This window comes from Berghia stephanieae, chromosome 1 (genome assembly GCF_034508935.2).
Source record: "Berghia stephanieae isolate SIO BIC M18660-M18661 chromosome 1, UCSD_Bste_1.3, whole genome shotgun sequence".
In the NCBI taxonomy this organism is placed as follows: domain Eukaryota; kingdom Metazoa; phylum Mollusca; class Gastropoda; order Nudibranchia; family Aeolidiidae; genus Berghia; species Berghia stephanieae.
In genome coordinates this window covers 33,053,527-33,067,058 of record NC_088360.1, presented here as the reverse complement: position 1 = coordinate 33,067,058, position 13,532 = coordinate 33,053,527, and the positions used below count along the sequence as shown (strand labels likewise).

Sequence of the window (13,532 nt, the reverse complement as noted above, 5' to 3'; positions counted from 1 at the left end):
AGAAGTGAGGTTAAATTTTATATTTGAAATATGAAATGTGATAGTAGCACTTCATGAAAACAGTGAGATGTAATTTATGAGCTGGTGCGTCGATAATAAAATGATTTTATAATTATCTGAATTATCTGATTTCAGAAGGTTATTTTATGATCATAGTGCCTTACGTTTGTTTGCAGTATTGCTTTTGGAGAGGTGAAGGCAGAGGAAAGTACTGGATCTTGCAAATATAACAATCCACAAAATCCACTTAAATTGAATGAAAAGGGTAAGTTTGTTTAAGTTGTAATTTTACTTGTAATCCATTTATCTAGCAATGACTATGAAAAATGTTTTGAAATTTTTGTCTAAAATCAAAGCCCTATCTCCACTGAGTAAAAATGTTTTTGAATTTTGAAAATCCATTCATAAATAAACAAGTTATGCAGTTTCAAAGATGTCATCTATTTGGATGACCCGCAAAGAGGAAAAAAACGCGAAAATATGGGACGCTTTTTCTGCATTTTTTTAGACCTTTGGTTGTATCTTGCGTAATAAGTGGATTAAAAGATTGAAACTTGGCAATTTTATGGCAAATTTGATAGAGAATATGATGAAAACATTAGAAGAGTTCTAACTTATATAATAAGAGCTGGATGGCATATAACACACACACACACACACAGACACAGAGAGAGAGAGAGAGAGAGAGAGAGAGAGAGAGAGAGAGAGAGAGAGAGAAAAGGGGGGGGGGAGAGAGAGAGAGAGAGAGAGAGAGAGAGGAGAGGGGAGAGAGAGAGAGAGGAGAGAGAGAGAAGAGAAAGGAAGGGGGGGGGGGGGGGGGAAGAGAGATTGCGTACATAAACGAAAGAAATATAGAAGGAAAAGATAAATTGGACAAGGGGACAAAGGTTACTGGTGGAACGTGACTTAGAACACAATAATTAAAGCCATGCTGAGATTGTAGATCATATTGCAATCGAAAACTTTTAACACCATAATTTCTTAAATTCTAGTAAATTAAACAGTCAAATTATCAGCTGTTTATTGAACCCAAACGCAATGGCAGACGATAAACACCCCTCTGCCAGGGAGACTGCGCTGACATTTTGACTAGTCATGAACTTTAAAACGAGATCAACCAATCAGAAAGCGCTTTGCAACGACCCGCTAAATTTGGTGCCAAATCGTTTTGAACTCGTATTGTTATTCGGGCTGTAGGGGGGGGGGGGGGGGCAACAACCACAAAGAAGAAATGTTCATGTATTACTTAGTCAGCGACAAAACCTCCACGTCCGGTAGTTTCAGAAATATTTAACTCTAAAGCACAAAAACATGTTTTTATTAAATTTCTAGTGACCTTACGACTTTTGTCGTTTGACATGACGTTAAGTGACTTCTTTACTAGTCGTCTGCCAAATTTCAATCATTTTCATAGGTAAACAATGATGTAATTGATTTTAAAAAATAGCATACGAAACGGCTTCGTCCCATATTTTGTCGAGAATTTGGGTACTTTGTGAGTGGAAAAGAGGCCCAAAGATTTGTGCGGTATAGTCATTGCTAATTTATCTTTGTTGTCTGATACTATCGGTTAAAATATGACACAGTATGTGTCTCTTTATCATCACATTTTGTTGGAGCCATTCACTTAGTGGTTCTAAGACACTATAGATCAATTCCCTATCAAGACTGGTCCTTCGAGTTATAGAAGGATTGAAGGTGGCTGTGCATAAGGAAATTGATGCAATGAAAAGCTGTTTTATTTTAATGCTTGTTAACTCTCTCGATTTCATATGAAAGGAAAATCAAACAAATTTATTTGATTTTCAATCACGGTGAACTCCAGAGAGTTAACTGAAGTGTGCTCTCCAAAAAGATGTTGGCATCATTAAAATAAGCATCATATCTTTTTTTCTGTGCTGTGAAGAGAGACCTGTAGAGAAACAAGAATACATCTATATAGATAAATACCAACTTATCAGTTGTCGAGTTATATATATTTTATGGCAATTCAATTATTTGGTTTGATTTCTACTTTTTTCACTGTTTGGTAATTAGTCGCCAAGTTTCTTATGATGAATCTGCATTCAAACATATAAAATGGTTTTATATCAATGCCTAAATTTAAAAAAAAAAGGGGGGGGGGGGGGGGGCTGATTTGCCTGTGTAGTCATTTCATTTAATATTTACTTTGATTGACAGGAGTTAAAACATTTATTTTTTCACTTTAGTGGTAGAAAGTCTTATGATTGTATTCTATAGGTACCACAGATGTTTTGTTTACTTACTCTATTCAATGGATCAAGAGTGAAGTGAGCTGGGCATCCAGATGGGACATCTACTTGGAAATGAGTGATGTCCAGATCCATTGGTTCTCCATCATCAACTCTGTTGTGGTGGTTTTCTTTCTGTCAGGTTTGTTATTCAATCATTGTTCTCATGTAAGCATTCTACCAATTCATAAATAAGAAAATGTTTAAAGGTATCCATAATATAACTGTAGAAAGAGAAAAGAAAGACAATTAGACGGCAAAAATATTGACTTGTGATTATATTTTCTAATAAATTTAAGATTTTAGAAAATGTTGCTGCTAAAACCATGGCATTTATTTTTGTTTATGTAACTTTCATAAAATGTATTACTTTGATTATGCGAATGTTGACATGCACAAAATTTCCAATTGAATTATTTAACAAATGAAACAACTGGCTGTTGAATTAGTGCATTGTTTTTAACATTTTTTTACCCTTTAGGCATTTTGACCATGATTATGGTGAGAACTTTGCGCAGGGACATTGCACAATACAACAAAGATGATGATTTGGTAGGTTTTATGGATTTTCTATTTTGGGCTCAATGTAACTGAATTTTTTGTTTGTTTTGAATTTGCTTTTTCAGGACTCTCAATTCTCAACCCTTTATATAATATTGACCGTATATTATGTTTAAAACAACTAAAAAACAACAAGAAAATACACATGAAACAAAACCAAAAAAAAAAAGAAAATGTGCAAAAACTCATTGGAAATGAAAAACAAAACAATCAGAACATTTTTATCAAACCCTCAACAAGTATAAAACTCGACTCTCCCTCTGGTTTAAAATTTATTACATATGGCTAATGGATTAAAACTAAAATGTGTCAAACCCTATTTCATAAGTCATCAATTAATCTTTTTAACTCGATTTTCCACATTAGGATGAAACCATTGAAGAAACTGGCTGGAAACTTGTTCATGGTGATATCTTCAGACCCCCACGCAACTCTAAACTGCTTACATCATTCATTGGGGCTGGTATTCAGATCTTTTTCATGGCCCTTATTACCATCTGTAAGTATTGCTGATTTAATCCTATCCTGTTTATCTGAATGAGGTCTTTTGTCCTCTCATACTTGGCTGAGAAATTACTGCCATATATCTGTTTTCCAACTTGTTTTCTGTCTTTGTCTTGGATTGGTATTACTTGGTTTTGTCCTAACCCTGGCTGGAATTCTTGATTGGGAGGGAAACCGTCAAATGTATTGCTAAAGTTTTGGGAGACGATACTTTTTTCCTTGTAAGTCATCTCTCTGTTTTGCACTGTTATATTTTTTTTGGTGAATAACATGATTTGTAAACATTTGAGTGGATTCCTCTTAGTGGGATCATATGCTTGTATCTGGATGAGACTTGTAAGTAATCTTAAAGTACCCCGATTTTGTGCTCTAGGAATCTACACCAGTTCCCTATTTGAACTAGTCCCCTAGTAATCATTTAAATTTAATATTCTGTAGATTTTTTTTGTCATTATAGCATGAATATATTATTACTCACATTTGAAAATTTGATCAAATAATTAAAATGTAACGAATATGCTTTATGGTACTACGCTAAAAGGTTGATATTTGAAGTGAGGACATAGTTATTTGATTACCACAATTCACTATATAAGAGAAATAAGGAAATATTTCACTTAAACTGATCCATAGCTGCCAATCCTAGAGACTCCCGTATTTTTAGTTTGTCTCCCGCGCTCCCGCCCATCACACCGATCTCCCGCATTAAAAAAAAACTTTTAAACTCAATTGTTGGTCATTTTAAAACTGTCTCACGTCATAGTGTATCTTGATATCAAGTATGTTTAGTTTATTAGTAGTTGCCAGAGACATTCATGGATGGAGATTGTTTGTGTTCTAAGTGCATGTGCAGGCAACTTTGTAATTTCGCTTAAGAGTTTGAAATGTAGATTTATACGTTTATGTATCTCCCTGATTTTTTCTGAATCTCCCTGATTTTCTGACCAAAACTCCCTCTTAATAAGCTTGGTGGGTTGGCAGCTATGCTGATCAATACAAAATAATAAAGTGCAATGTTCATGTCTGCAGTTTGCAAATGATTTTTTAGTCTTTATCCACCATCACATGTGACAGATTATGTCCACCATAATCTACAAAACTTTTAGAAGCTACTTATTTTTTACTTCTGGTTTCAGTTTCTCTGTCTGTTTATGGATTTTTTGTCATTTGATACATGAGGAAATCTGTTGAAAACAAGTTATTTTGTTCCAATGTTTCCAAGTTTTTCGAAATAGTTTAGTATTTTTTAAAGTTTTTATCAGATTGGAAAATAATCTTTTGTCAAGCCTCATACATTTGTTGTAGTCTTATGACAATAGATTTGAAACCTGAATTTTAATGTCATGGTACAATTATGTAATGAATATGTTTTTATCATTCTTAATGTACAGTTGCAGGGATTGGTACAAATTGTGCTTCTTGCAACTCATTCTTCAGATCCATAATGGCACAAATCAGTCTTTTCTGAGTAAAATGCAATTTTGTCTAAAAAATGTTCTGGCTACTTTTGTGACTTGTCAAACTGGAATATATATTACCATTATAAGTATGTGGTCTTTATCTGTCTCTTTCTATCTTCTCTCCCCCCTCACAGTCTTCGCTATGCTTGGTATGTTGTCTCCATCAGCAAGAGGCTCATTGATGACGGTGGGAATCTTCCTTTATATGTTTATGGGGTAAGGATATTTCATGCCTTATATTATCAAGATGTCAAATTGATTTATCAAACGGATAATCACCATAAAGTCACACATAAAATGAGTTAAGCTACTTCCCCCCTTTAATGATATCTGTTGTCCTTAATGACTGTATAAAATATGCATCGTATGTTAAATACAATGAAAGATAAAATTTCAAAAGACAACAATTTTGTTTAAATGATTTTGTTATTAAAAAATAAATAAAGAGAGAAGAAGTAAATGAAAGTCATTACTTTATTGAGGTATGCATTTAGTCATTGCTGAATATGTATATCATCATCATCATTGCCTTTTTCACCCTGGGTCAGGGTATAGGCCACAGACAAACAGTTTCCATCCTTCTCTATCCTGAGCCAACTTTTTTATCTCATTCCAGGTCTTACCACTTCTCTGTATATCAGCTTCTTTAATTCTTCTCCATGTTCCTCGTGGCCTTCCCCTTGATCTTCTGCCCTGAGGGTTCCAGTCCAATACTTTCTTTGTTATAGTTGAGTCATTCTTTCTAAGCGTGTGTCCAATCCACCTCCATCGTCTTCTTCCTATATCCTCTCCCACTGGTTTCTGCTGTGTTCTTTTCCATACTTCTTCATTTTTTATTCTATCCATCCATTTTATTCTGAGTAGCTTACGCATGCACCTGTTTACGAAAATCTGTACCCTCCTTATACATGCCTGTGATGCGTTCCAAGTTTCACATCCATACAGTAGGACAGACTTCACGTTTGAATTGAAAAGTCTTAGCTTTAGTTGAAGGGAGATATCTTTAGTTCTCCAAACTCTGTTCAAAGATGTGAATGCAGCCTGTGCCTTTCCTATTCGTGCTTTCACCTCTGCTTCCGTGCCTCCATCCTTGTCAATTATACTTCCGAGATAGCAGAAAGTGTCTATATCTTCGAGTTCCTGATCTTTTACTTTGATCTGCTCCCTTTGACGCGTACCTATCCTCAAGACCTTTGACTTTGCAGGGTGAATTCTTAGACCAATTGATTCCGAGAGGCTGTTTATAATTGTGGTTTTTGCTTGCATCTGGTCCTGGGTGTGGGACAAAAGAGCCAGATCATCTGCAAAATCCAGATCATCCAACTGTGTCCAGGGGGTCCACTGTATCCCATTTCTTCTCCCTTTGGAGGTTTCCTTCATTAGCCAATCAATGGCAAGGATGAACAGGAATGGAGAGAGCAAGCATCCCTGCTTGACACCAGTCTTAATTTCAAAGCTGTCAGTAAGCTGATCTTCATGTACAACCCTGCAACTTGATCCTTCATACATTTCCTTAATGAGGTTTACTATCTTTTCAGGGAGTCCATAATGTGCCAGAATTTTCCACAATGTTGCTCTGTCAATACTGTCAAAAGCCTTCTCGTAATCCAGAAAGTTGACAATAAGAGGAGAGTTCCATTCTATAGACTGTTCCACTATGACTCGCAGAGAGGCAATCTGGTCGGTGGTTGAACGGTTTTTCCGAAAACCTGCCTGTTCGTCCCGCAGTTTAGCATCTGTTGCATTCTTAATTCTCTCTAAAATAATACGGTTGAAAACCTTTCCTGGGATAGAAAGAAGAGTGATGCCTCGATAATTATTACAATTACTGAGGTCCCCTTTCTTTGGAAGCTTGATAAGATGTCCTTCCTTCCAATCCTTTGGGAATATCCCGTCATTCCAGATTCTCTCAAATAGTGGGTGCAGGGCCTCAGCATTTCTTTCCGCATCAACTTTTAGAGCCTCCGGTGGAATCTGGTCTGGTCCAGCAGCTTTCCCCCTTTTCATCTTGTTAATGGCACCCACAATCTCTGCTATCGATGGTGGATCACAGCTAATTGGTATCTCATTCCTTGCAGGCAAAATTTCTGGCTGGTTGTCTGGTGGTGGTCTGTTCAGAAGGCAGTTGAAATGTTCCCTCCATCGTTCAGATTGAGCCTCTTTTCCAAAAATAGTTTTCCCATCTTTGTCTTTGACTGGTACCTTGGTTTCCCATATTTTCCAGCAAGTGTCTTGGTAGTTTGATAAAGGATCCTCATGTGTCCTCCAGTCGCTGCTGCTTCTGCTTTCTCTGCAAGTCTGTTCATGAATGCTTCCTTGTCTTTCTTCACAGATCTTTTGACTTCCTTAGCTATGGCTCGATACTGCTCTTGTGCATCCAGTCTTGTAGCCCTTGTTCGGCTTGCATTCACTTGTTCCTTCCTTGTTCTCCTCTTTTCAATAAGGTCCAAGGTGGTTGGACTTATCCATTCTTTATGTTCCGATTTCTTTACCCCCAATACCTCGTGGCAAGTTGTTATGTAGACTTCCTTGATCTTTGCCCAATGTGACTCTACATCTATGTCCTCCTCGAGCTCAGTAAGAGGTTGGAATCTATTACTCAATCGTAGTTTGAATTCCTCGTTCTTTTCCCCATCAAGTGCATTCACCTCGAATTTTCTTCTTGTATGTGATCTGGCCCCGTGTTTTCTGAGTCGGAGCTTAAGCTTTGCCAATAGCAGGTGGTGGTCTGATCCAACATCTGCCCCTCTCCGTACTGTCACATCTTCCAATGAACGTCTGAATCTACGAGAGATACAAAATGATCAATCTGATTCTCTGTCACACCATCTGGTGAGACCCAAGTTGCTTTGTGGATCCTCTTATGGGGGAACACTGATCCTCCAATCACCAAACTGTTGAATGCACAGAAATTTGCAAATCTCTCACCATTATCATTCATTTCTCCCATGCCATGACGTCCCATGATACCTTCATAGCCTACGTTATCCTGTCCCACTTTTGCATTAGCATCTCCCATCAATATGTTGATGTCTTTCCTTGGCAACTTGTCAATGACTTGTTGTAGCAGACCATAAAATGTATCTTTGTCCTCATCTGTTGCATCATTTGTTGGGGCATAGATCTGTACAATGTTCATGCTGATCTTCTGACTCCGTGTTGTAAAGGACGCCATGATGATCCTTTCTCCGCATTGTTCCCATCCTCTCAGTGACTTCTGGGCGAACTTGCTTAGAATTATTCCTACTCCCTGTGTATGAATCCCGTCCCCTCTCCCTGAATATAAAATTTTCTCCCCAGACTTGAGGTGTTTCTGTCCGGATTGTATCCAGTGGGTTTCGCTTACTCCAAGTATATGCAGCCTGTATCTTCTCATCTCAGTCACAACTTGAGAGCTTTTTCCTGCTTCATACATGGTGCGAACGTTCCACGACGCAATTCGAAGCTGCTTGTTTGGCGAAGACGTCATCGGGTCAGCAGAGTCCTTTCGGCTTTGTCTGTTGTCCTTCATAAATTCTGTAATTCCAGAAACTCTTCGGTCGCCCAAGCTAAAAAAAGGATTTGTTTTGTCTGTCTGTGTTTCTGTAACGGTTTGAGTTTAACGGAAAGGGGTGTTAACCCTTTGCCAACCCCCAACCTGGAGGACCAGGTGACTCAAAGATGGGGGAATCACACACCATTAGTCGCCTTTTACGACACGCTGGCTTGACGTTGGGCTATTCTTGACCCTCTCAGTTGAGGGACCCCGGACACCACACGGGGTGAATATGTATATGGAATTGCTATATATTCATTGACTTCACCTCATAAGACAATTTTGTAATCAATCAGTTTGTTTGCTGGCTACTTTTCTGCCCGTTTGTACAAGACAATGAAGGGAATGATGTGGAAAAAGGCAGCTTTTCAGGTTTGTAATATAAACTTTTAATTGTTTGAATGTAAAAGTGAATAAATTACACTAAAATTCAATTGCTACTTGAATTCATCAAAGCTTTTTCACTAGAAATCTTTTTATTTACAAAGAAAGAGAAATAAAACATCATCGAACACTACCATGACTGTTTTGTGTTATGGATGACATTTGTGAAGGAATAAAATGTTGATTGAATACAAAACTGGCATTTGGAAATATAATTGTTTAATGTGTCATTTTGATTTCTTAACTTTTCAATTTCAAAACAATTTTGATTAAAGTTTATTTGAGGCCCACATTATGCATTATCCAAATATCGTTAACTGCAATTTTGACGATTTGGCGAGAAAATAAACCTTTTTGTGTAGGCCTATTAGGCACTTGTTCCATTGTTAAATGAAGATGTTTGATAAATTTTTCAACATTTTTTAAAATATAGATATATAGTTAATGTTAAAGTGATTTGTCATTGAATTCCTTTTAGGATAACTTGCATAAAATATAGTAAATGAGATTTTAATTGCAAACTGTTCCCTGAAATTGTGTTAGTTCAATTATTTTAGCTCCGTGAAAAATGGTGCTTGCTTTTTTTTTTTCCTTTTTAAGTAAAAAACTTTCTTGAGTTCTTAGTGAATGAAAATCTGATAAATTTGATAGATTTTCTGTTTATGTAATATAAACAATAGAAAGCAATGGAACAGATGGGTGATTGAAGCATAATTTTCAAAACTTTGCCTTTTAAATATGTCAATGTTTACATGTTTTGTTTCCATTTCAGACTGCAACTGTATACCCTGGTATTATGTTTGGAGCTGGCCTACTATTAAACTTTTTCATCTGGGGAAAGCATTCCTCTGGAGCTGTAAGGAAAAATCTTTTTCTTTTCGATTTTGATTTGTTCATTTTGGTTTTAATCAGTAACCAGAGACTTTGAATTTCATGGTTTTTACCCCCAGTTAATACTTTAAAAGGAGGCAATTACCCAATATATAAAGATGTTGCTTATGTTTCAATAATAAAATACAAAAAATGATCATATTTTATAGAAAGGCAATTTTGTAAGAGATATAAGTGATGTGGGATTTAGAAGTATAACATTTCTTCACAATATTTTCCTTCTTGGGCTCATTGGTCTTTGTTTTGTTTCTGGTGTGGGAGAAATGAAGTTGTGTTAACATTATGATATCTGCTAAAACTGTCAGCACCTGAAGAGTTCGTGATTATAAAGCATTTGTTTTATTATTTGACAGGTTCCCTTTACCACCATGCTGGCCTTGTTGTGCATGTGGTTTGGCATTTCCTTGCCCCTTGTCTTCATGGGATTTTACTTTGGGTTCAGGAAACAGGTAGGAAACATTCATGATAAAACTAAGTCCAATGTTTTGGAGCTGTAATCAGTTCAAAGAGTATGAAAGTTGAAAAAAAAAATTATCATGTTGAAAAGGATATTATATTGATGTTATTTTAAAAAAAAATGTACTCGAGTATTAACCGATCACCTTTAAATCTTTGAAAGGAACCTCGAATCAATAGCTTCAATTTTAGCTTTAGAAAACTTGATAATTTAATATAAATACTAAAAGTAAAAGAGGGGTGGCCATCATGTTTTTATTGAGAAAAAGAATTTAATAGTTGTGTCTTAACAATAGTTAATTATTTCGACCAGACAATCAATTGTAGATCTTTTAGTATTGAGGAATGACATCATTTGGTTGAAAGGTCTTAGGTTTGAATCCTGGTGGAGACTTTCATTTTTCATCACACGATTTTTGAACCTTTAAGGGTTTGTCTTATATTTTCCTATCACAGATGAAAAATAAATTGATGCACTTACTCTCAAATTAATTTATGTGCGTATAAAAGGATAAAAATTTGAAATTTAGATGAGTCCAAGCAACCGTCAGCCTTTAATGGGATTGGGCCTTATGCAAATGATGATTATAATGGTGAATTCGATTATTATTGTTGTTGTTGACCTTTTAGGCATATTTTAAGCAAACTACGAGATGACTGTTGGAGACCAATTCATCTTAAAATGATTTTGTTTTAAGATTATATATAGAAATCTTTTATCTTAGCTTAGTCAATAAAAATAATTTCGGAAGTAATTGTTGGATATGTCAAAGGTTAATTGAGTTGATGTTAAGTTAAATTGTGACTCTCAATCTCTCTCTCGGTAGGCTTATGAACACCCAGTGCGTACAAATCAGATTCCCAGACAAGTGCCTGAGCAGACTTGGTACATGAACCCATTCCTAGGGTAAGATTGCCATTCCTTTGTGTATGCTCTATTATTATCTTTTACATCAGATAAATGTTTTAAATGCTTAATCCTGTATGGGTTTTAATTGAAAGAGACTTTTGAAAGTACTGCCATTTTCTAAAAAACCCAACAGATTTTTAATCATTTTGGCCATAAAACTCATCCTTCAAATATTGATTGCTTAAAATGACTATCGTCTTGTCAAAAACTCTCAAACCTGGGACTTCAATGAAGTCCCAGGTTTCAAAGTTTCAATGAAGTCCCAGGTTTCAGAGGTTTTAACATGACTAGGGTCAATTTAGTCAATTGATAGTTGAAGGACAAGTTTTCTTCCCAAAATATTAAAAACGTGTTTTTTTTTCCTCCATATAATGTCAGAATAATAAGCGTCCTTTGCCTGTTTTAACTTGTTTAATAATAAAACCTTATTTTATTTGTAATGAAAATATATTCACACTGTAAATCCTTAGTTTGCTGATAGATTTAGTTGGTTTGAGTGGTTTCTGGAATAGTCGGCCGCTGTTTATTTAATTTCTTACTTTATTTTGTTCTTAGTATCAAACAACTTAGGGAAAATGTTCTCTATACCCTCTAATGCAAATTGATAAAATTTTTACAGCAGGAATTCACCATGCATCGATATTCATTTTGATGAACAGAATTTAAATTCTGAAGGCCAGGGAATGTAGGGGGAAGAGTCAATTTTAATGTTAATATAGCCAAACAGAATATATTTTACATTATGTGGATTGAACAATGAAAACTGAAAATGAATTACAAATTGTAATTGAAGTTTCAGACTTAAGTGGTCAGCCTTGAAAAAGGTTAAGTTTTAAATTCCTCGTACTTCAATACCTTTTATTTCTCTTCAGAACCCTAATGGCTGGTATACTGCCTTTCGGTGCCATGTTCATCGAGCTTTTCTTCATTTTCACTGTGAGTAATTCACGTTGATTGATTTTTCTACCATTGATTAATTACTTAATTGGTCTATTAATTAATTATTTTTAACGTACGTTTAAAAGAAAACAAACACATTTTATCTCTCATTATCATATTAAACCAGAAGTATATGAAAATGAACAGCTCATTAAATGTTGTAAATGATTTATGGTCCCTTAGACATTTTCCATTTACAGCATCTGACTATGGACTTTTAAAAAAAAAAAAAAATATGGAATAAAAAAGGTTGAAATTTTTGTTAATGGGAATCGTTTAAATCAGTGTTATTTATATGTTGTACGATCTTATTTTTTATACCCTTCAAACCATTCCTTTCATCTAGGCCATCTGGGAAAATCAATATTATTACTTGTTTGGCTTCCTGTTCCTGGTCTTCATCATCCTCATCATCTCCGTGTCACAGATTGCAATCGTCATGGTCTATTTCCAGTTATGTGGAGAGGTGACATGCATTTCTATTTATTTGTTTACTCTTTTGGTTAAACCCTTAGATTTTACACTTTCAAAAATTTCAAGGACAGAGAATATCTAGTATTTTTTTTTTATTAACAATTATTTTTAGACATGGTTGAACGAAAATGTATTCTACTGTTTTCCTTTTTTTGATGTACGAGGGTGAGTCCAAAAGTAATGGGACTCTGCTTTTTACTTTAAAACAAATTGAATCAATACCATGCATTATATCTCAAATTAAAGGTCATGTATCCTGTCCTGACTGAAGTTTTAGCCAATTTTTCACTTCTGTCTTGGCTTCTTCATTATCTCACAAGCGATGTCCCGTCATTGCCTTCTTCAGTGGACCAAAAAGATGTATGTCTGAAAGTGTCAAGTTGTGAGACAGTGTTGTCCATCAAAATGATGCGATTACCTCCCTTTTCCCGGCACTTTTGTGTGGAAGGGCATTTTCATGAAGAAACAATCCTCCAAAGCAGGTCTAACTCGATGAATTCTTGCTTTCAGTTGCTTCAATGTCAATTTGTACCGTTCAGAGTTGATGGTGACTCCCTGTAGTAGGAGATCAATGAGGATTACACTTCTAATGCCCCAAAACACTGTTGGCATAATTTTCCAAGCTGATTTCTCAGCTTTGAAGATTGTGGTCTTTGGGGAAGAGGGGTGTTGTCATTCCAATGATTGTCTCTTCGACTCAGGTTTAAACCACCTTAAACACTACTCTACAAAATGTCTGGGTTGTATGGACTTTAGCAATGCATTTAAAAATGTTACTCGAGGTTTCTTCTTCGAAAACAAGAAATTCAATGACAGCTTTCTGTCGCTGATGGACATCTGTGGGGGCAGCATTTTGAACTGTCATAACTTTGTTAAAATTTGACAGAATTAAAATTTTTAACTTGTGGTTTAAAGAGTACATGTTTAAGTTCAATTAATCCAAATATGATTTAACATGAAAAAAAGAAATTAACTCAGTAGGAGATTTGTCCCATTACTTTTTGACTCACTCTCGTTTATTTAAGTTAGGGTTGCGATTTTAGAAAGTTATGGATGAGAACAGAAAAGTTGACATATCACTAAAATAAAAATGAAATATCTTTTATAATTAGGATTTTAGCTAATTGGTTTTTCATTTGTTTTGATAAATTATAAATGATAGAAGT

The 13,532-nt window shown here is 35.4% G+C and overlaps 1 protein-coding gene across 3 annotated transcripts in view; it reads left to right on the top strand.

The window, feature by feature from the left end:
* Nucleotides 1-13,532, top strand: part of LOC144972263 (transmembrane 9 superfamily member 4-like) — a 33,031-nt gene that overhangs the window by 17,444 nt on the left and 2,055 nt on the right. For all 3 annotated transcript variants that reach the window (XM_078913326.1, XM_078913336.1, XM_078913346.1), the window contains exons 9-19: nt 177-265; nt 2,242-2,394; nt 2,734-2,804; nt 3,180-3,312; nt 4,912-4,993; nt 8,609-8,684; nt 9,469-9,552; nt 9,941-10,036; nt 10,871-10,950; nt 11,826-11,889; nt 12,239-12,358. In XM_078913326.1, coding sequence (XP_078769452.1) covers nt 177-265; nt 2,242-2,394; nt 2,734-2,804; nt 3,180-3,312; nt 4,912-4,993; nt 8,609-8,684; nt 9,469-9,552; nt 9,941-10,036; nt 10,871-10,950; nt 11,826-11,889; nt 12,239-12,358 — 1,048 coding nt within the window. The remainder of the gene's footprint in view (nt 1-176; nt 266-2,241; nt 2,395-2,733; nt 2,805-3,179; nt 3,313-4,911; nt 4,994-8,608; nt 8,685-9,468; nt 9,553-9,940; nt 10,037-10,870; nt 10,951-11,825; nt 11,890-12,238; nt 12,359-13,532) is intronic.